This window comes from Lithobates pipiens, unplaced genomic scaffold, assembly GCF_037356315.1.
Source record: "Lithobates pipiens isolate NorthernLeopardFrog02 unplaced genomic scaffold, aLitPip1_a1.2 Scaffold_16, whole genome shotgun sequence".
NCBI classification, from domain to species: Eukaryota; Metazoa; Chordata; class Amphibia; order Anura; family Ranidae; genus Lithobates; species Lithobates pipiens.
In genome coordinates, this window is record NW_027507748.1 from 596,705,787 (window position 1) to 596,729,275 (window position 23,489).

The 23,489-nt window shown below is 42.2% G+C and overlaps 1 protein-coding gene across 1 annotated transcript in view; it reads right to left on the reverse strand.

Moving 5' to 3' along the window:
- Positions 1-324: 324 nt before the first annotated feature.
- The window catches only part of POGLUT3 (protein O-glucosyltransferase 3), a 39,654-nt gene continuing 16,489 nt past the window's right edge, over positions 325-23,489 (reverse strand). Inside the window, exons 3-8 of the mRNA XM_077483962.1 lie at positions 18,325-18,611; positions 17,890-18,106; positions 15,167-15,363; positions 11,448-11,642; positions 4,682-4,786; positions 325-2,997 (exon numbers count right to left, since the gene is read on the reverse strand). Of these exons, the coding sequence (XP_077340088.1) occupies positions 2,875-2,997; positions 4,682-4,786; positions 11,448-11,642; positions 15,167-15,363; positions 17,890-18,106; positions 18,325-18,611 (1,124 nt within the window). The 3' untranslated portion in view covers positions 325-2,874. The remainder of the gene's footprint in view (positions 2,998-4,681; positions 4,787-11,447; positions 11,643-15,166; positions 15,364-17,889; positions 18,107-18,324; positions 18,612-23,489) is intronic.

The following is a 23,489-nucleotide window of genomic DNA, read 5'->3' on the forward strand; positions in this document are numbered from 1 at the left end:
CCCCCGCTGGCACTCCTGGCTCCACCTCATCTGTAAGTGCCCCCATAGCAAACGGCTTGTACGGGAGTGATCCTGAGCCGTTTCCTGCATCTACAGACACATACAGCGTGGCTTGGCCTCGCCCCCCCCATGTCCTTGTCACAGGATTTAATTGACAGCAGCAGAAGCCAATGGCCCCCCGCTGCCATCAATCTGCTATTTGAGGATGGAGAGCTGCTGTTATCGGGCACAGCGCTTGATTGAGATTGGGCTCAGGTAAGTATAAGGGGGGGGGGGGGGCTACTCGGCACAGGTTTTTTTTTACCTTAATGCAGAGAATGATAATTAGAGACATAAAAATATTTATTATAAATTCATAAAAACAGTACATAGAGATCTGTACATTTGCAGCAGCAGCAGTTGACGGAGATACGGTCATATGAAATAGTACTGAATATTCTTCATATTTCTCAATATACACATTGTTATAGTTTTGGAAAACAGCAAAAACCGAGAGCATTGAGTGTTCATCATGAACAAATGTAACAGGTTTCCTTTATTTCCCAGGTTTCACTTCCTTGCCATTTAGTGCTGAGAGTTGAAGTGAATTTCTGGTACTTCTAGGTATGGAGGCAAATGAGACTCACTCCGTGCGAAGCCCTAGGCCAATCAGCACTGTGACAGCGGAGTTCATAGCCCTGTGTAACCTATGACTCTGGTGACTCTTCGCTTACCCAAAACTTTCAATTCACTCTCAGCAGCTAAACGGAGCAGAAGGGGAGACACAGGAAGGTAAGTATATATGGTAAGTAAGGTAAGTATATATGCATTTGTATAGGTCAGAATTAAAGTGTCACTCACGCAGGATGTAAAGAAACATTTGTTTAATCTAGGGCCAAACTGAAGACTAAAGCTGGCCAAAAACCGATCTAAGTTTGGACAATTCCTGCTGGATCCATTGAAATGTGTTCATTTGGGGCCCAGTCAACACCACCTGGCTCAACAAAAGTTGATCAGTCAGTCAATTGACTTTTGACAAAGGAGTCGGGTGAAAATACAGTAGACAGCACTGCAGGTTCATCTATCTGTGCTGTTTAGCATGGTTTGGGGAAGTCAAGCTATTTCTCTTGCTTAGCCTGTGGGGCAGAAGGATAGAAATCTTATGGTGTATGGCCAACTTTTGACACCGTCACAACGCATTGAGTGTGCATTCTTTTATTAGTACCCTTGGCGTTTCTTTTGCTGAATAAAAAAAGGAGTACAACAGTTGTGTTGTCAGTTAACCTCCAATTAAGACATTGATTCATAGGACGTACATGTGTCATTTTACATTACATTGCAATATAAATTATCTCTGTAGCTACCGCTTCTGGTACAAGAGCATTGTGAAAAGAAGCAAGAGCAAAACAGTAAAAACTTCATGGCAGATTTGAAAAAGTGATATCTATGAGGCGGGATGGGGTCAAGGTAGGTTATGAGCAGTACCCACTACCCTGTCTGCATTCCATTGATTAAAAGCAGGGGTCTCAAACTGGCAGCCCTCCAGCTGTTGCAAAACTACAAGTCCCATGAGGCGTTGCAAGACTGACGGTTACAAGCATGACTCCCACGGGCAGAGGCATGATGGGACTTGTAGTTTCGCAAACAGCTGGAGGGCTGCCAGTTTGAGACCCCCAATTTAAAGCATATTTAAACCCAAAAACAAAAACAGTAAAATATTGCAGCTTAGCCAGTCCTTAGGTGGCTACATTTGTTTTTCTAACCTTCTAGATCTTTGAGTAAAGGCCGTGTTTTTGTAAAATTACAAACATGTTATACTTACCTGGTCTCTATAACTGTCTTGCACCAAGCAGCCTTGATCCCCTTCTTTTTGGGTCCCCTGCCGGTGGCCTTGACTCCCTGCCCTGTCAAGTGCCCCCAATAGCAAGCCTCTTGCTATGGGGACACTCGAGCAGGCTCACTCCCACAATTGTACATCCATTCACAGAGGATGGCTCGGCCCCGCCCTCCTGCACACTCATTGGCTCACTGGCTGTAATTGACAACAATGCCTCCAGCTGCTGCTATAAAACACAGCGAGGTGTGGTTCTGTAGTCCTCGGAGAACAAGGTAACAGCACAGGCCACCAACACAGAAAGCAGCTCTCAAGATTTTTGGCACTATCAAGATATTTTTAACAGCTAAAACAAAACACTTTCAAATGGTATATTTAACAGACCAAAAACATTTTTGTTTTTGGGTTTTGTTATGCTTTAATGTTCCATTTTGTTACATACTGTATTATGGGAAACCTGGAAATTATTTCTAAGTGATAGATAAAGAAATGTTTGGAGTCCTGCGCTTAGCAATAGTACCTCTTTTGTAACAGCCCACTTTCATACATTCTTGTCAATGGCTGCCGACATGGAGTCCTGCAGATACTCCCTATATCAAGGAAACCTTCATATTTTTTTTGTAAGCACCCGCCGCTCTCCGTCATAAAGATAAGTAATAGCAGAAGTGGGTAAAAGACAAAATACAGTCATTTAAGAAAAATGATAACAATGGTGTACCGCAACGTGTATCAGCCAGCCACAGATCACCCATCAGATAAGGGCTGTGAGCTGGCTGGTTGCTATGGCTTTGATCATATCATTGCTCTTGGCTCAGTTTATATAATCATGGCTCAGTGTATGACATCCTGCTGGAATGAACACTGTTACATGGAATTTTTATTAAAAAATCATATTAGAAGAGTCCTTCTGTACTGCATGGGAGTTGTGTAAACCTCAAAGATTGTGTAATGCCCATCTCTGGCCACAGCAGTACCGCTTACAGTATACAAGCAGGCCATTCAAAGTGACACTTTGGAGACAACCAATGTTATTTTCTGGAACTCGGGATCCCATTGGTGTACTACAACTCATCCTTGCTTTTCTTCTTTATATGGCATTTACAGGTAGTAGTATCATCTGGCTGAGGAACAAGTTCCATTTTATCGCGGACTTCTGGATGGCTTGTTTGACGCTTTGCATACGTCTGAAAAACAAAGATATTAAATAATTTATCTAAATCAACATTTTCAGTGAAGTAGAATACTTTTATTAGTTTTGAATAGAGCAGGGAAAGGTTAGATCTTCTGTCTGGTCATTCCTGTTAGGGAGATGTTCCCTCATTTCCTGTCTTGATATACAGATTTTCTGGTTTCCTCATTCTGAAGTGTATTTTCTTACACACTAGTCTTTCCTCAACCAGTGTGCGGCGGCACACTAGGGTACCGCCAGAGGTCCTCAGGTGTGCGGGAGGATAAGGGGAGAGAAAGGCTGTCAGATGAGCCCGATCTCCCGATCCCCTGCCGAACTGTCCATCAGCACTTTGAGGGAGCTCCGTCAGTTTTAGCAAAGTGAGCATAAAGGGAAAGGGGGTGTGCTGTGCTCTCTGCTTCCCCCTACAGTGCAGTACATGGGTGTGTGATGGAAATGTACTGTGTTAGAACTTTTAAAAGGGCTTTAGATGTGTGTGTGTACACGTGTGTGTATGTACACATGTGTGTACATGTTTATGTACATATGTGTGCATGTTACATTTAATCCTGACCTCCCCATTCCTGTACTGTCAGAACTGCTGTTTCTAGGGCTCGTTTGTGATAGCAATAAGGGCAGCTGCTCCTCTGAAAAGCAACCCATGTGCAGATCACTTTCCAGAGGCATTTGGCAGGCAGTAAAGAGGCAAAATGTTGCCTCCTCACCACCTGTTTTAAACCCGTAAATGCAGCATCACCGCACTGTAACCATGTGCAAAGCACACAGTAGTGGGGTAGTTGCAGTGCAGCCCCATTCACCCTGGGTATACCTCCAGCTGCAGCCAGAGCATGTGTACACCCCCAGCTGCTGCCTCTGCAGCTAAAGGGGGAGCAGTTGGGGGTGGTAAAGACAGCTCAACCTTATAGTTTTAACGCCCCTCCAACCTGACATGTGAACGAGCCCTTGGCTCACACATGTGTGGATGCGTGCTGCGTGTAGGGCAATTTAATGGGCTTCCTTACTCGCAAAAATGCAGGGAAAGAAGTTTCCGACCCTTTTTTAAAATTGAACCGCACCAAAAGTTTGCCAAGGTGCGGAGTTTTACTAAGAATTAATGGCACCCCTAAAGAGTAGAACATTTGTCCGCATGTCAGAAACAAGCGCGATTTTGCACATGTTCCGCGATACACAGAAACATGAACCAAGTCTTGGACAGGGGTGTCTCAACACTAAAAATACTTTTCAAGGGCGCCTCGACTTGAAAAAGGTTGAGACACACTGTCTTATACAATACTTTAGAGAATTCACTAGGATCTGCAGACTCCAAAAAGGGACATATGAAAATGCACAACAGAGATGGAGTAGGAATGTTGCACTAGGCAGGGACACATGGGTTAATTTACTAAAACCGGAGAGTGTAAAATCTGGGGCAGGTCTGCATAAAAACCAATCAGCTTCCAGGTTTTTCGAATCAAAGCTTAATTAAATAACCTTAAGTTAGAAGCCGATTGGCTACCATGCACAGCTGCGCCAGAGTCTGGCGCGAGGTTGAAGACATATTTAGACAAAACTGAAAAGTGAATGACAATTTTTAGTGACTCCAAAAATAAATGATGACATAATTTATAATGATGATTCATGATTTCCCTTTGGAATTAATAAGGTATTCTGTATCTAAATGATGGTTTCAGATCAATCACCTGGAAGACTTTATAATAATAGCAGTAGAGGCGGTGAGGCTGCAGCAGCTCCCTAGCAAGAGTCTGGCCCTCTTTGGCAATCTTTTTGACTTCTTCATCATTGTCCTGGAAAAAAAAAGGAGACAAGAACATAACAGCGGACGTTTCAGTTAAATCACCAAATAGGAAGAAGATAAGTGTGCAAATTCTTACATGAAGATTCATAATCTAGATTATAAGGTATCCCTACAGTGTGGAATGTAATAAAAAAACAAAAACTGTTAATTATGCTATTAACAGGAGAATTTCAGTTTGTTTCCGATTTCTAAAATGAATGCACTGGATAAACGTGGATGCACTGTGATTTTCTCTTAGATAGGATTTGGAGAAACTTCTACAAGCATCAATAGACACAAACCACAGGTTTATGCAGACTGTCTATTAATAAATTAACAAAACTGACTGAATTGAGATGTAAATGTATTCTAACCTAGAAAGGATTACATCCTGGGCAGAACTACAGGCTGCCATTTACATCCCAGGAGTGCACAATTGGTAGGCAGACTCCCTCAGCTGTCAAAGCCTGGATCTGGGAGAAGGGGCTCAACACTTGGAAGTGTTCCACAACCTGTGATATAAGGCCCCTTTCACACTGGGGTGGTGCAAGCGCCAGTGGTAAACCGGCACTATTTTTAGTGCCGCTTTACGGTCATTTTAGCAGCGGTATTTGGCCGCTAGCGGAGCGGTTTTACCCCTCTGCTAGCAGCAGAGAAAGGGTTAAAACCACCACAAAGCGCTGCTGCAGCGGCGCTTTGCCAGAAGTATAGCCGTGCTGCCCTATTCACTTCAATGGGCAGGAGTGGTGGAGGAGCAGTATACACACCGCTCCAAAGATGCTGCTAGCAGGACCTTTTTACCATCCTGCCAGCGCAACGCTCCAGTGTGAAAGCCCTCAGGCTACAACACTGGAGTGTGAGGAGCGGCTCTTTAAAGGCACTATTTTTAGCACTGCAGCGCCTGCAAATCCCCCCAGTGTGAAAGGGGTCTAAGTGGGAGAATGCCATCTGTTTCCCTCTTGGCCTCCAGCTTCAACAACAAACTGGACAGGTTTGTCTCCAGGTACAGAGATCCTCTGGCAGAAGCAGAGAATGCTCTGGTGGATCAGTACAGTCTTATGTATGCCTTTGTCGTCTGCTCCACAGGATGGAAATGGAGGGCATTTCAGTATTATTTATAGCTCTGGATCTGCTCAAGCAGATGTGGCCTTATGACCTATTCAGACTCCTGGCAGATGCTCTGTGGGCTCTCCCAGCCTATCAAGACCTTCTGTTTCAAAGACGTCACAGTCCCTGGCTTTAATGGCAAGGCTGTTTAAGGCCAGGTTTTGAGGGACAAGGGCCTCTGAGTCGGCGGTTCCTACCTGGATAAAAGATAGGAAGTCTACCTCCTGCAAGATATACCATCACACGTGGAAGGCATATTTCACTTGAAGCAAGGAAAGAAGCTTTCATTCCTGGAAATACTCAGTTTGATGAAACCTGACCTTTTTTTGTAATCAGGCCTTCATCATCATTTTGCACTATCAAGAGTCATTTTGCACAGAGTACTATCAATAGTCAAATGTCAGCACTTGATATCTGGTTTCAAATACCACCAATTTCCTATTCTTTGGTTAGAACCTTTGTACCTGTGTCTTTGTGGGATCTCGATTTGGCTCGCTTGGTACTCCTAATGAACCATTTTGGGATATCCTCCTTTCCACTCTTACTCAGAAGGTGGCCTTCATAGTTGTCAATCACCTCTGTGAGGTATCTGTCTGACAGCTTTGCTCTGTAAAGCATCTTTCTACACAGGGACAAGGAGGTGTTGAGGCCCAGAGCCTCTGTTTTTCTCAAAGGTATTTTCGGCCTTTCACCTCAACCAGGGCATGGTTCTTTGTATTCCATGCTGTGCGGGTTTACCTCACAGCCACAGCTTCCATTAGAAATTCTGACTCTATGGGGTTGATTTACTAAAACTGAAGAATGCAAAATCTGGTGCAGCTCTGCATAGAAACCAATCAGCTTCAAGGGTTTATTGTCAAAACTTAATTGAACAAGCTGAAGTTAGAAGCCGTTTGGCTACCATGCACAGCTGCACCAGATTTTGCACGCTCAAGTTTTTCTAAATAAACCCTAATTTTTCATTCCTGATGGTCTCTGCAGGTGAAGGTCTTCATGACTTAGTCAAATTACTATTCAATTTTACAGTCTTATGTATGGCGTTTCTTCCTCTTCTTTCAAGCCACACTCTACAAGGCCTGTCATTGCCTCTTGAGCTTTTTGACTTTAGGCAACTTTTTCCTAATTTTGTGAAAAATGTGACTTTCCGCACCAGTGGTGAACTAAACGAAAGCTGCAGACATGAAAGTGAAACATCAGTTTGTGTATATTTTTGAGCACTTACCGTATCCCTTTCATGACTAAGCCTATTTTTGGAATTTCGTGTTTACAAGTTAAAATCCATATTTTTTGCTAGAAAATTACTTGGAACCCCCAAACATTATATATATTTTTTTAGCAGAGGCTCTAGAGAATAAAACGGCGATTGTTGCAATATTTTATGTCACACGGTATTTGCGCAGTGGTGTTTTAAACGCAACTTTTTGGGAAAAGGGACATTTTCATAAATAATAAAAAAACAAAACAGTAAAATTAGCCCAATTTTTTTGCGTAATGTGAAAGATAATGTTACGCCGAGTAAATAGATACCAAACATGTCACACTTTATAATTGCGCGCACTTGTAGATTGACGACAAAGTACGGTACCTAAAAATCTCAATAGGCGACGCTTTAAATTTTTTTTACGGTTACCAGGTTAGCGTTACAGAGGAGGTCTACTGCTAGAATTATTGCTCTCGCTCTGACGATCGCGGCGATACCTCACATGTGTGATTTGAACACCGTTTACATACGCGGGCGCCACTTCCGTATGCGTTTTCTTTGCTTTGCGAGCTCGCGGGGACGGCGGGTGCTTTGAATTTTTTTTTTTTTTTTTTATTTATTTTAAAATGACTAAATTGTTTTAAAAAAAAAAAAAAAATTTGATCACTTTTATTGCTGTCACAAGGAATGTAAACATCCCTTGTGACAGTAATAGGTGGTGACAGGTACTCTTTATGGAGGGATCGGGGGTCTAAAAGACCCCCCCACCCCTCCTTTACACTTCAATGTATTCAGATCGCCGAAAACGGCGATTCTGAATACCGGATATTTTTTTAAAACCGGCGCCATTGGCAGCCGAGTAAACGGGAAGTGACGTCATGACGTCGCTTCCATGTTTACGATGAGGAGACTGGAACGAAGCCGATTACGGCTTCGTTCCAGTTCCTCCCCAGCAGCCAGAGCCGACGGATCGCTAATCGGTGCTCCCGATCGAGCGGGAGCACCGGTAACAGCGGCGAGAGGTGGCGGGAGGGGGGGACGTCCCCTCCCGCTCCTCCGGCATAACAGCCGAGCGGCTTTTAGCCGCATCGGTTGTTATGGCTGGAAAGCCAATCGCCCGCTGTAAAAAACGGTACCGGGATGATGCCTGCAGGTGCGGGCATTATCCCGGAATACCCCCCGGAAGCCGAGTACGCAGATCTGCGTACGCTCGGCGGGAAGGGGTTATACATGATTTATCACCTGAGTGGAGATCATTGCTGGATTTACAGAGTGAGAGTTCTGGGGTGGATTTCCTTAGCCCTGAGAGAGTTGCTTAGCTTTGTTTCCACATCCTTCTCACAAAAACATATGAACTGGGGTGCAGAAAAGTGGCAGCAGGTGCTCTGGAGAGTCAAAATTTGAAATAGCTAAATGTAGCAGGACAACTGATTTTGGATGTCCCGGTGGTCTCTGAATCCTGTGTCCCTCAAGAAAATTGGATGTTTGTACACATCATAAAATCTATTTCTAATGCCCTGTACACACGATCGGAAATTCTGCCAGAAAAAGTCCGATGTGAGCTTTTGGTCGGAAATTTGACACATGCTCTGAAGCATTGAACTTCATTTTCTCGGCTTGTCGTAGTGTTGTACGTCACCGCATTCTTGACGGTTGAAAGTTCAGAGAACTTTTGTGTGACCGTGTGTATGCAAGCCAAGCTTGAGCGGAATTCCGTTGGAAAAACCATCCAAGTTTTTTCCGACAGAAAATTCGCTCATGTGTTCGGTGTAAATGCTCATTTAAACTTGCTTCAACTTCAACACACATTAAAGCGCCTTCCACTTCAACATGCTTTTTTGATGTGTTTTTGATTCTTCAGTAGTGCTTTGTGATGCTTTTTTGAAGCATTAATGAAGCTTGGCAGATGCCCTGTGTGTATGTGTCTGTTGATATCTCATATCTGCAATACATCCAAAACAAAAGGAAGCTAAAGCTGGACAAAAGCCTCTCAAAAGCTGCAGGTGCTTCAAAGCGAGCTTAGTCATAGACTTCTATGGAGGCTTTGGAGATGCTTTGAAGCATCAAAGTGACATGGGGTATATTTTTTTGAAGCAATGGAAACACAAGGACTGTAAGCTAACCGTTTAGTGACAGGAGCTTTGACTGGCATTCAGAGAGCTTTAAAAGAGTGTGTCCAATGCCATGTTTTGAATCAAGTGTAAACGAGCCCTAAGGCTGGATTCACACCTATGCATTTTTAGTGCTTTTTGCATTTTGCAGGATTTGCACTACAGTCCATTTAACATGGTTTCCTATGGAACAAGTTCTGTAGAGCAAAATACAAAAAGCACTAAAAATGCATAGGTGTGAATCCAGCCTTAGGCCTGTTTCACGCTAGCTTGAGCCTGTATAAGAGCAGTGTGAACAGCAAGCTTTGACAAAGCATTTTCAGAGCTTTCAGCAAGATTTGTTGAAGCTTTTATAGCCGGTTCACACTAGATGCAATGCAAATTCACAGTGAATTTGCTGCAAATGCGCACCGCATCTAAAGCGTGATTTTCAGAATCAGATTAGATGGTTGTGACCACCCATGCAATCCAATTTCAGTGTGGACAAAAAAATGTCTTGCATGAGTTTGGTACGAATGCAATGTAGATTTAGCCATACAGTTTGTGTGGCTGAATTTGTATTGCACAGATATGAACGTGCCCCTGCGAGACAGCCAGCTGTCTCCCAGGGGAACCTGGCTGTCTCCCAGGGGCACGTTCATTTTGTCCAACTTCCATGTAGTGCATGCTAATTTGGGCTATATCATAGGCCACTAGCTTTACCTGCAAGGTTTGCATTTTCTTCTTTAAATCCTGGTTATTCTAGCATTGTTTTGGTGGTCACTTTTACCATTGAACAGAAGCTGCACTTCTGCCCCTGTTGCACAGGAGGCCTAGTCCCTTGAAGATAGTGAGATTTTCTTGTATATGTTACGTTTTTGAACCTTGCTCGTGTCTTGAATAAGCCTCACGGTGAAACGCGTAGATGCACAGGGGCTCACTGTACAAAATCATTTTCGCATGATTTTAACTTTGTTAAAAATTGTGTTATTATGTTTTTTTTTTTTCAATAAATATGTAAAATATTTCTTTCTTTTGGGAGCTTCTCCATTGTTTCCATGCCTTAAAAGTCCCATTTTGGTTACTTAATTAGTACTCTTTCCTATTTGCCTGATTTTGTGGATGTGGCATCAGGAGTGCTTCCCCTTCATATTCTAGGCTTAGGGAGCGTCTACTCGGTGCAGTGTGATCACAATCCGATATATCTCAGCAATGCATGGAGGTTTCTGATCAGCTGTCTGGGAGGTTGACTACAGTGGCTCGTGAGTCAATACAGGGCATGTTTATCCAAGCAGAAAGATGGCGGTGCAGGGAAATCACGAACATTAGCTGGGGCGCATGGTAGAGCGTGGGGCTGGTCTGGCGTTACCTATTTCAATGCTTTTCGCACACGCGCCCGTGGGCTTCTTCAGGACCTTCTTTTATAATAGGGTATGTTGGGGAATAATTCCACATCAATGTCACTGTTTTACATTTAGTGTTTTTCTAACCTACTATTAATACGTTAATAAAGCTAATTTCATTTTCTATATACTGTATACCATGGCTGATCCTCCTGATTGCTTTCTTGGGGCATCTCTTTGCCCCACTCCCCAAATTTTCCTTAGTGACCATTAAGCTTTGGAGGTATCTGGTCCAATTGGACGAACCGGTAACCCTCCTTATAGAGTGGCTGAGTTGACTCATCACTAAGTAAACTGGATTCATGTTTGATATATATATATATATATATTTTGATGACAGTATAACCCAACTGTCTCTGAATCCTGTGTTTATTGATGAACTACAAGAAATGGACTTTAGGGCAAGTAAAAACTCAAATTTTAAGCTTTATTTACTGAATAGCAGGACAATTGTGTGGAGTAGGATTTTCACACCTGCCTGTAGTACTTTGTGGGGGGGAATCTCCTTCAAATTAAAGGCATAATGTGCTAGTATGCATTGCATACTAGCACATTATGAAAGATATACCTTGAAACAAAGCCCTCCAGCGGCACACTGTCACTGCTGCAGCGGCTTCCATCTTCATCCAGTCTTCCTTCTGGGTTCGCAGGCTGCAGCCGCTTGAATGGCCAAGCTGCGATGATGTTATGGCTGCGGTACATAGCTCAGAGCGGGATGTCTCTGGCTGCTGCTTACTAGAATATCTCCTAAATGATGCATGTTTAGGAGATTTTCATTTTACCTACGGGAAAGCTTTATTATAAGCTTACCTGTAGGTAAAAATAAAAAAAAGTTTACTACCGCTTTAAGTTATAAAATGATGGTCTCACCTTTGCCCATCGTATCTTTTCTATGAGATCCCCCAGGCTGCGTTTGATGGGAATGTAGTGCTTCCCTGACTTTAGCGCACTGTAGAAGTGTTCATAGTAGGGAGAAGATTGTTTAAGCACCAGGCTGTCACCCAGCAAGAGATAGGGGAATCGATATGCTGCCACTGTCCCATCCACATTCACCTGGTACTTGTACTGTGGAAACACAAGAATCAGATATGATCAACAAAACAATATTTATGTCTCTGCCTTAAACCTAAAATTGGTCAATACCTTACCCTACTCTGGCTTCTGGCCTTGAGAATGATGTCACCACCCTACTGGCAAGATACTGGGGAAATGTCAAGTACCCAAAATCTCAAGAGAAGACACCTTTGCGCTGTGCTTGGCTTGTGATATTTCATGTACTTGGCTTTCCATGGGACTTCACTGGACGGATAATGACATCACCCCTTCAGTAGAGAAGCCAGTGGTAAGGCAATTATATGTAGGTTTTTTTCCTTACATGTGTTATTTTTTTTTACATTAATGCTATTTACAGTGGGGGAAGGTCCATTAAAGTGGTTGTAAACCCTTACCTATACCAAGTGAAGTAACTGGCCTCGGGTGATACACAAAAATGAAACAAATCATTGTACATATGTTGTACCAGTTTATCTACAACCATTTGTCCTTTATATCCTTGTAAGGCCCCTTTCACACGGACGATCGGTTCAGGTCTGCCTGTCAGTTTTTCAGGCGGACCTGAACGGATGCTCCATAGAGCTCTATGGAGCGTCGGATGTCAGCAGTGACATGTCCACTGACATCCGATCCCAAAAAGTGTGACGGAGGAAAAAGCTATTTTTCCATCCGTCATCGGATCGGATGATGACGGACACTGCGGTCCATCCTCACCCGATCTCCCATAGGGGAGAGTGGCGCTGTGACAGGTCCATTCCTGAGCAGTGTGCAGAAACAGACCTGTCATCTTCCTGCTCAACGGAGATCGCTCCAGCGATCCCCGCTGAGTAAGCGGATATCCACGGGGTGGATCAGCACTGATCCGCCCCGTGTAAAAGGACCCTAAAGCTCAGGAATGAAAAGGATTTTTCACAGACTCAAAGCAGGGGGTGCAGAGCTGCAGTTGCACACTGTACAAGAGCTCTGAGAGCTGATTGGAGGGAAGCGACACACACCTCCCTTAACAAAGCACACAGGAACAGAGCCGAGGCTGTCAATCAGCTGGAGCCCCTCCTCTGTCACATTTTTTCTCTTGGTGTCAGGAAAACTTGTCAGAAGGGACTCATGCTGATAGCAGAGGAATTAGACAGCGCAGACAAATGACACTTGGTGCTTTGGAGAGAGGCAAGTAAACACTGTAGAAATATGTGATTTGCTCAGATTTCATGTCTGAGGTTTACAACCACTTTAATATTAAGCAGACCTTGCTTTTTACTTCAGGTTTAGTTTGAAGTATAAGATAGTATCACTAAGATTGGATAAAATGGGGCACTAAAATGCTCTGTCTTTTTACATTATAGTTTTGTACCAGAAATTGAAGCCTGCACAAGTCTCACTAGTGGCAACTGGTAACATCTGAAACAAGGAAGGAACATGCTATTACCCACAGCAGCCAATAAAATATGAAAATCAAACAGATGGTGTTGCGCTACCTGAACTAGATATAAATATAAATATAAAGAGCCTAGTACTGGAAAAATTGAAATCTAACTATAAATCAACTAGCCTATCTAAAATAAAAATTAAGGTGTCTTGTGCTAGTGTATTCTAAAACTTGAATTCCAGAAATCATGTGTTTATATATCAACATAAGTAACTAAGCAAAAGGAAAAAATATTCCATAAAGTGCAAATGTTAAAACGTGCAATTCATAATGCATGAAAAAATGATAAAATACAGTCTATAGTGAAATTAAATAAAGTGCCAGTGATGGTTAGTTCCGTAATCTTCTTAAACATAAAAAGGTTATTAAATATATATATAAGACAGTCTATATAAAAGCTGAAATAGGTGCTCAGTGACTTGTTCAGTGCTTCTCAAAAAGAAAAACAGGTGCCAGCAATCGTGTTGTAATTTCTGTGTCTCCAGTATACACGGCACACTAGGTGAAATGGCCCCTTACCTTACTGCTGTAAGGTAAACAGCAAATCAAGCAGCAAAAACAAGGGTCCAGGGATTCTATCCCAATTCCTAGCAGGTGGATATTGGTCCCCTCAGGTAGGTATTTTTCCTCTCAGATAGTTTCCATATAGATCTTTGGCTTCAGTATAGCTCCCAGAGGTCTCATAGGAAAGATAGAGGTACACTCGGATGGTGAAGTACGTTCGTAAAATTTATTGTAACGATATATAAAAAGAGGTACTCACAAACATACGATAAAATACAGCATTAAAAACGGACGAGCAATCCGCTCGTGTATGCGAACGTCACTTCCGGTATCCTCGTTCCGACGCGTATCGTCACTAGTCACGTGACTTCATCAGGGAAATGATGAAGTCACGTGACTAGTGACGATACGCGTCGGAACGAGGATACCGGAAGTGACGTTCGCATACACGAGCGGATTGCTCGTCCGTTTTTAATGCTGTATTTTATCGTATGTTTGTGAGTACCTCTTTTTATATATCGTTACAATAAATTTTACGAACGTACTTCACCATCCGAGTGTACCTCTATCTTTCCTATGAGACCTCTGGGAGCTATACTGAAGCCAAAGATCTATATGGAAACTATCTGAGAGGAAAAATACCTACCTGAGGGGACCAATATCCACCTGCTAGGAATTGGGATAGAATCCCTGGACCCTTGTTTTTGCTGCTTGATTTGCTGTTTACCTTACAGCAGTAAGGTAAGGGGCCATTTCACCTAGTGTGCCGTGTATACTGGAGACACAGAAATTACAACACGATTGCTGGCACCTGTTTTTCTTTTTGAGAAGCACTGAACAAGTCACTGAGCACCTATTTCAGCTTTTATATAGACTGTCTTATATATATATTTAATAACCTTTTTATGTTTAAGAAGATTACGGAACTAACCATCACTGGCACTTTATTTAATTTCACTATAGACTGTATTTTATCATTTTTTCATGCATTATGAATTGCACGTTTTAACATTTGCACTTTATGGAATATTTTTTCCTTTTGCTTAGTTACTTATGTTGATATATAAACACATGATTTCTGGAATTCAAGTTTTAGAATACACTAGCACAAGACACCTTAATTTTTATTTTAGATAGGCTAGTTGATTTATAGTTAGATTTCAATTTTTCCAGTACTAGGCTCTTTATATTTATATTTATATCTAGTTCAGGTAGCGCAACACCATCTGTTTGATTTTCACTTTTATTATCTGGGGGTTAGGGTTCATACCCCTGTCGGTAGTTTGCTGCAACCTATCCTTTTAAATAGTTTAGGCCCTTGACGACAGCGCGGGGATACCCTAAACCAAGCCAATAAAATATATCATCACATTCCTGCTCTAGAAAACGAACATCTGGCATTTATATAGCAGAATGGAGGTGCAGACAAAACACACAAAAAATATCTGCTCAATTAACATATTAAAACATGGCTGTAACCCATGTTGTTCCTCCGCTGTAATCCGTGATCTCCATCTTGTCTGATTAGTTATATAATAACTGATCCAACTACCTTGCCAGGAAAGAGAGTTCAGACTTGGACCTTGAGACAGTCTGCCATAAGACTCACTTTAAAGAAATCAAAGAATCCAACTAGTGGAGCTTTCCCCAGCTGCTTCTCCATCTCACGGAAGAAGAAATATCCAGTGATACCAGCATCCAGAATATCGGGGTATTTTTTAGACATTCGGACAAGTTGGAGACGTTCCTCACGGCTGTCCCGTCCTCTGAAGAAGGCCTGCTCGGTTTTGTTATCCCAGGATGGACCTTTAGCATCAAGAGGGAAAATTAAGTATTTATGATTAGAAGTACAGAGAAATTCCAACTTTAGCAGTCAACAGTGCTTTATCAGTGTCTGTGCCAAAAAGCAGGTGAAAAAAAAAAAAAAACAATGTATCCTGGAGTAAATGATTCATTTGTAGCCTACATCCACATTCCTGATCCTTAATACAAAGATGCTAGTTTAGGTTCTCAAAATAACTACCTGCACTTTTGCAAGCATTTCTAATGCATAAAATGTAAAATAAAAAAAGTTTTTTAAAAAAAAGTCTGTATTATTTAACTCTAATTAACGCCTTGTTATTAGTCATTTCTAATAATTAATTCCTTCCTTTTTGCTCCTCACTAGTTATGTTTTCCCTAATTATGAAAAAATGTGAGACTTTTTGTGTTATTGTTCAATTCCCCTATTCGTTTTTTGTAGCATAAGCATTAAAGAAGTACATAAAATTATTACAGTACTTGTACCTTAGGCATGCTAGGTATACCCTAAAAAATTTCACCAAAGAACACAGAGCATAGGGAGCAAGCCCTGTATCACCCCCCACCCACTGCGGCTTGCCCCTGACAATTTTCCCTGCAGTTCCCGGCTGTCAGAATGACAGCCAAAATTTAGGATGGGTGCACAACACTCTGGCATTCCCTGTGTGTCGCATTTGCACAGGCACGGCGGCCCATTCATTTAAATACTATAATTATATATATATATATATATATATATATATATATATATATATATGTATATGTATATATATATATATATATATATAATATATATATATATATATATATATATATATATAATATGGCCAAAATCTCACCACCAATATATCAGTCTCACACTTGGGTTTAGGGTTCCTGTTGACTTCAGGGTATAGGGAAAACTAGAGGAGAGCAGCAAAACAGAGTTGTTCAGCTGTGAACCCCTCAAAACACTAACTCATAGCCCTTGTACACACGGTCGGAGATTCCGACGGAATGTGTCCGATCGGACCGTTTTGTAGGATATTCCGACTGTGTGTGGTCTATATCGGACTGTTTCCGTCGGAGTATCTGACGGACCAAGTTTTCCAACTTGTTGGTAAAATTTTCCAACAAAGTGCTCCGATCGGACATACTCCGATCATGTGTAGAGAATTCCGATCGGACAAAGTGCCACGCATGCTCAGATCAAATTCCTACACCAAAGCTATTGGCTACTAGCGTGAACGTAGTCCCGTCGTAACGAAATAACGTAATCACATCTGATTTTCTGACAACTTTGTCCGACCGTGTGTATGCAACAGTTTCGGACAAAATCCGTCGGACAAAATCCGACGGATTTGTTTGTCGGAATCTCCGACCGTGTGTACAAGGGCTTAGACAACTGTTTGCTGATTTTCAAGCCTCCCTTGCCAGTGGGTTAACCCCTAAGTCCCTGTAATCAGGGTTTGGAGACTCTTTTCTGCCCAAAGTATTTTTGACTCTCAAACGAGGACTTACTAATCCTGAGAGAACCTGCCAGCCAGTTCTCTCCTTTTCATCCAGACTACCCCAGAACCTGCATGTGTGTTTCTTTTAGTCTGCCAACTGGTTTTCTCACTAGGGCCCCTTGTGGTTACAAGCTGTGTCCGCGCCAACAAGTCCCTTTGTCATGACATCATCTGCTCTTCAGTCTCTTGGATCTTGAGAGGCCACTTGACATTCGATAAGAAGTGTTCACATCACAGACCCAGCAATGTGAACACTTTAAGAAGAGGGACCCGACCACTTGGCAGAAAAGAAAAAGAAGATTTGGGACCTGGAGTGTCATATGACCGCAGTCAGTTACATTTTTTGGACTGCAGCGATTAGTTACATGGGGTATGGTTTAGGGAGATTGAGAGTATATACACAATAGATTTTTAGGCATTATTTTGTTTTTCTATAAATATAAAAACATGCCCATGGAATTCCAAAGACATCCCCTTAAAGTGATTGTAAAGGCTTGTTTAGAAAAAAAATAAAAAATCATGTTATACTTACCTCCCCTGTGCAGTTGGTTTTGCACAAAGAAGCCTGGATCCTCCTCTTCTCGGGTCCCTCTTTTCTGCTCCTAGCTCCTCCCTCCTTTGAGTGCCCCTCAGCCAGCAGCTTGCTACAGTGGACACTGAAGCCGAGTCAGAGCTCCACTTATCCATTCAGACGCGGAGCCCCAACCTGGCCCCACCGCCTCTCTCATCCGATTGGCTGACTGACTTTGACTGACAGCGCGGGAGCCAATGGCACCACTGCTCTGTCTCAGCCAATCAGTAGGAGTGTCCTGGATGGCTGAGGGGAATCGTGGACATCGCTGGAGAGAGAAGGGGCTCAGGTAGGTAATTAGGGGGGTGCTACACACAGAAGGTTTTTTATCGGAATGCATATAATGCATTAAAATGAAAAAAAAAAAAAAAAAAAACTTCTGCCTTTACAACTACTTTAATAAAAAAAGCATTGATTTATGACATATATACAATATGGGATTGTATGGTCAACAAAAGATGATAATCTTACCAGTGTGACCCTGGATAGAGAGGAGGTCATTGGTGACACCACGGAGGGTTTCTAAAGTAGAGTGAGTGATGTCATATGTTGGAAGTATGATGTCTCTGGAGTCAGTAGATCCGCACCAAGAAATCATCGGCAGTGGCCCAGGAGTCTCATTGACCTTTCTGTGTTCCACTGGCCAGTCCCCAACATTGATATAGAATTCTACATCAGGCAGTAGTACCTAAAACAAGTGATTTTTTTTGTTATTCATTTCTCAGAGCTTCAGACACCGCTGCAAGTGGGTGAATCATACACACAAGCATCTGCCCCCTAGGCAACAATCACATTTCTATTAAATGTAAACTGTCAAGATCTAAAAATAACTGGCCAAGCCTTGTTCTCAGCTTGGGGAAAAGAACAAATCATTTGATATTGGAAGGAATCTTGGTATACTGGTACCTTTCTTGCCAATGACTGCAATATCTCATCTGAGAACATTTTGAAGTCTGTGTACTTGCCCAGGGAGCGCCGATAGATTTGATTATCAAGAATTGTGTAATGTACAATGGCTCCTCGATTTTCCGCAAATCTCCGAGGAACTTCTTCCAGCATTCTGTTCAGGTCTATACTGGGGAAAGGTGCAAAGTCTTCGGAGATCTGTGACTCTTCGGTGGGGCATGACAAAGTTTGTAACCAAACTTCGGGGTCTTCTTCAGGACAGGCACAGTATTCATGATAAACAGGCCCTAAAGGAAAGAATAAAATACATAAAACTTTTATATAGCAAGTATGTTTATGTTAATCTAGCATCAGATGTACTTTTTTTACATAAAAGTAATGAGCAAGGGTAATACTTAAAGATATTAATCACCTTAAACAGAGATCACAGAATTCAGCCTACAGAAAATACAAAAAAAAATAAAAAATTTAATCTTGGGAATCTCACCAGTTCAGCACATGGCGGTGCTATCCCCACTATGAATGGGTGGGTGTTGGCAAAAAACAATTGTACCAAAGAAAAAAAAGAAGAAGAGGGCATAGACACTAGAGCTGCATGATTAATCGTCAAGAATTGTTATCGCGTTTTTTTTCCCCTTGTGATCTTGACAACAGGTTTCCAATCTTTGGTATGCAGAGAATTTTCTCTCTGCTCTCAGATGTCAAAAGTCAAAGTCTGGGCAGTCTGCCAAGTTTTAAAACATTATATCAGTGGAATGTTAAAGTGGTGTTGCCACCAAAAAATAAAAAGTTGCTTAAATTTGTTAAAAAAAAAAAAAATTGGCAAAAAAATTTTTTTTTACTCACCTCTAAATACCTGTTGCTAGGGGTCCCTCGTAGTCTGCCTTCTTCCTTGCCCGGGCTGGTGGCATCACTTCCCCTCGCGCCGCACATTCACCTGGGATCTGTCATGTGTCCCAGGTGACTGTACGGCGTATCACGGCACCCTGCGCCTCTCGCACATGCGCAGTGGGTGCCCACAGTACGCATGACGGCGCCGCGAGCAGAGCGGGGAACGAGGGGGGGGGCTTCGTTCCCCCGCATCGCTGGACCCTGGGACAGGTAAGTGTCCGATTATTAAAAGTCAGCAGCTGCAGTATTTGTAGCTGCTGACTTTTAATTTTTTTTTTTTAGGGGGTACCCCACTTTAAGTCTAAACAAACATTGTATCAATTTGTCTTTTACATCAAAGGAATAGACTTCTGTATGTAAATTAGGAACGTTAAACTACTTAAACACTAAACCCTTTTCTGACAGTTGTTGTTTTCAAGTTAAAATCATTTGTTTTGCAAGAAATTGCTAGACATTACTTAGAACCCCCAAACATTATATATAATTTTTTTTTAGTAGAGACCCTAGGGAATAAAATGGTGGTTGTTGCAATATTTTATGTCACACTGTATTTGTGCAGCGGTCTTTCAAATGCAATTTTTTTGGAAAAGATTACTTTAATGAATTAAAAAAAAAAAAAACAAACACAGTAAAGTTAGCCCAATTTTCTTTTTGTATAATGTGAAAGATTTGAAATCAGTATACCTGGTTTTCAATTAGGCTTAATGTACACGGGACGTTTTACAACATCTCCTGAACAATTTAAGTTGACGGATAGTAACCGACATTTAACATTTGCCACGTTTGCATTTAGAAGCGTTTTTTTTTTTTCAAACAGTCAAAAATTTAAAACGCCTGTAAACTAAACGCGAATTACTGAGTTTACAAGCTGCTACAGGTTTTTCAAATGCCTCTGCACATCCGTCCTAAACGTATTTATTTGCTTTCTAAAAAATGCTTCTAAACTCAATTGCCTAGAAACTACCAGGTGTACATGTACTGAGAAGATAACAGAGGAGAGTTTAGGGGCAGCTGAAAAAACGCCCAACTGCTCCTAAACATCCAGTTACCAGCAGCCGTGTACATGAAGTCTTACCTGGTTTCCTCCTTTATTAATCAAGTTCATCCTCTCCAAATACTGGAACAAGCCAAGACAAAGGCCAAAAGATATTAAGTAGCAGGAAATATTACTGTCTTACCACACCTTTAAATAATATTGTTGAGAGACAATGCTGAAATATTAGGTTTCAAAGCAGCCTTTAAATAATTATCTTGATGGTTTCTGTGTGGTTTCGGATTATTATAAATCATTATGCAACACACAAATCCACTTTAATGATTTGAAAGGACAGCATAGCAGATAGTCGGTTAGCACTACTGCCTTGCACTTCTGGGGTCCTGCAGTATTCAAAAGCACGCTGGTGGGTTGGCAACTGAACACTAGTGAGTGTGTGTCAACATGTTTGAACAAAGTCTGCAAGCTTCTTCGGCAGCAAGGTCTGATGCGATTAATATATATATATAGGCAAACATTTTTCCTTTTAGTTTTTGACAGCATAGGGAAGAGGTTTTTGGGTTTTTTTTTTGGTACCATTGGACAAATTATCCTTCACTTCCTGTCAAAGAAATGCAACAAGAAGTGAAAGAGAATCTATACAAGGTGAGGAAAATTCCCCACTTAGGCTAGGCTCACACATGTCCGGTGCGAATTTCCCCTTCGTTTTCACTGCAAATTTCCAAAGCAGCTTTTCAACTACGATTTCCAGATACACTTCAGATGTAAAATGTTGGAGCTGGTGGCCACTGGCGTCTTTAACAATAGCTGGTTAAAAGGCGGGCTCTGCTCTGCCCCCCCAAAGCACCCCGTCTCCATGGTGATGGGGACAAGGGCCTCTTCCCCACAACCCTGGCCAGTTGTGGGGGTCTGCTGGCAGGGGGCTTATCACTTCTTTTTTTTTACCATTGTAGAAATTATCCTTCACTTCCTGTCCAAGAAATGCAACAAGAAGTGAGAGAGAATCTATACAAAGTGAGGGGAATTCCCCTCTTAGGCTAGGTTCACACATGTCCAGTGCCAATTTCCCCCTCCATTTTTGTATAGAGATTTGTGAGCCTATTCTGCAGGAATTACACAAAACTTATATTGTCTGGAATGTCTTCTGAAAAATAGCAGAGAACTTCCTGGTATGCGAGGAAGGAATAGGCACTCATGTGACTGCAGCTTCATAACTCTATATTTACAATGCGAGATCCAAGGTACTGTGCCTCTGACTGCTATTGTCATTACATTTGGAGCAAGATCTGGTGATGTCACTACTGTCATGCTCCCTGTTCTCCTTGCTGGAGAGAAATCTATGCCTGACAACCTGCATGCATCCCCCTGCTGCTGCTTTGTTTGTTCTGTAAATCTGCGCTTCCTACACCTTTCTTGCTGCCTCTTGAATATTCTTCCACCAATCATCATATTACCGATCATCAGGAGGGACAACTCTGATATAAGGAGCCAAAGCACTGCTCCTTTACAAGAGGGCTGCCTCCTCAGACACAGTACAGAACAAGACATGGTAAGACAGTAACGGGGGAAATGATCAGCAGCAGATCGAGCACAGACAATACTGGTGACTATTCTTTTGCACTCTGCCTTCTTTTTCAGTCACATCTTCCACAGATTCAGCATCTTTAAAAGGTGAGTCAACCCAAAACAGATATATTTGTTTTTGGTAGATGCTGCAGTATTAAACCATCTAAAAGTTTCAAAAAATTTTTGGTGCCTATTGATAAATTCAAAGTCTGCACACCTGCTGTGGCCATTATGAGAGTTTACCCCTCTGCTGATTTTTTTCTTATTAATTTTATTGTAGCACTAACCCCCGAAGGAGCCGCTGGTTAGATTTGGGCTTATCGTTACCTTCTTTCCTCCTCACTTCACGTCTAGGGGTGTCCCGTGGTAGATGGCCCAGTAACTCGAGAGACTGACAAAAGATCCACTCAAAGGGATTTTATTTGCAGAACGTAGACAATGAACAGTCTCTTAAAATGGGATCAGAGGGTTGGAAAGGAAGTTCAGGTACGCTTAGTGTCAAAGTCATGTATTAAGGAACTTGCTTACTTTGACTGCATCCAGAGAATAGCCAATCGCAACTGGACGATCACTCAAGTTGGACAGTCCTTCTCTCACAAGGCCTAGCAACCAACAAGGTGCTTACTCAGGAACAAGTCTCTGCCACAGACATTGTTGTAGAACACGTAGGAAAACTAAACTTGAAGAACACTCGTACGATAACTGGATCTTTCAGCCAGCTTGGCGATATCCACGAGACCAGATTCTCTTGGGTACTCCAGCTCCTCCAGGCTCTTACTAAGAAACCAACCCGTACGTGGCCTTCTTCTGAAGAGTCCTCCCCTGGATAGCGTGAAGTCACTGGGTCTCTCCCAAACCAAAGACGCCACCCAAACACCTCAGAATGTTTCCTTCGTTTCCTTGACTCGGGCTAGCCAGCCCCAAGACATCAAGATTGGGTGGATCCGCACCCCAGGCCATAGCCTTCCTGGGGGCTGGTCAGGAGGACCAGGACCATGAAGTCAGTACAACATTCTGGACCGGAACCCCGAACCACGTGACGTCCGCATCCTAAATACCCTCTCTCAGAAAGCACAGCAAGAGCGCCACTCCCACTGGGCGGGCTCCAAGAGAGAGTAACTTAAGCACCTAACCAGACCATAGTTCCATACCTGCCAGAAGAGACAGTGCCCCCTGTGGCCAGGCTGAACATCTCACAGTCCAGTCAGACTGATGCTGAAGTCCAAATTTAGACAATTGTATCCAAACCAAACTGCAGTTCAGGCATAACTTTAAAAAAAAAAAAAAACGCATAGCGTGTGCTCTTCAGGAGCCGCCGCTACATTACGTTATGAAAAAAGGCACAGGAGGTCCATATATATTTGGACACAATATTAGTTTTTTTTTTCCAGGTATTTGTATTTACTAAAAAACATATTCAAGCTATAGTTATATAATGGATATGGGCTAAAAGTGCACACTCTCAAGTTTAATTTGTGTATACATCCAAATCGGAGGAAGGTTTAGGAACTACAGCCCTTAAGAATAGCCACCCCCCCTTTTTCAAGGGACCAAAACTAATTGGACAATTGAATCAAAAGCTGTTTCATGGCCAGGTGTGGGCTACTCCTTTGTTATTTCTTCATCAATTAGACCACTTTCACACCTGGCCATGAAACAGCTTTTGATTCAATTGTCCAATTACTTTTGGTCCCTTGAAAAAGGGGGGGTGGCT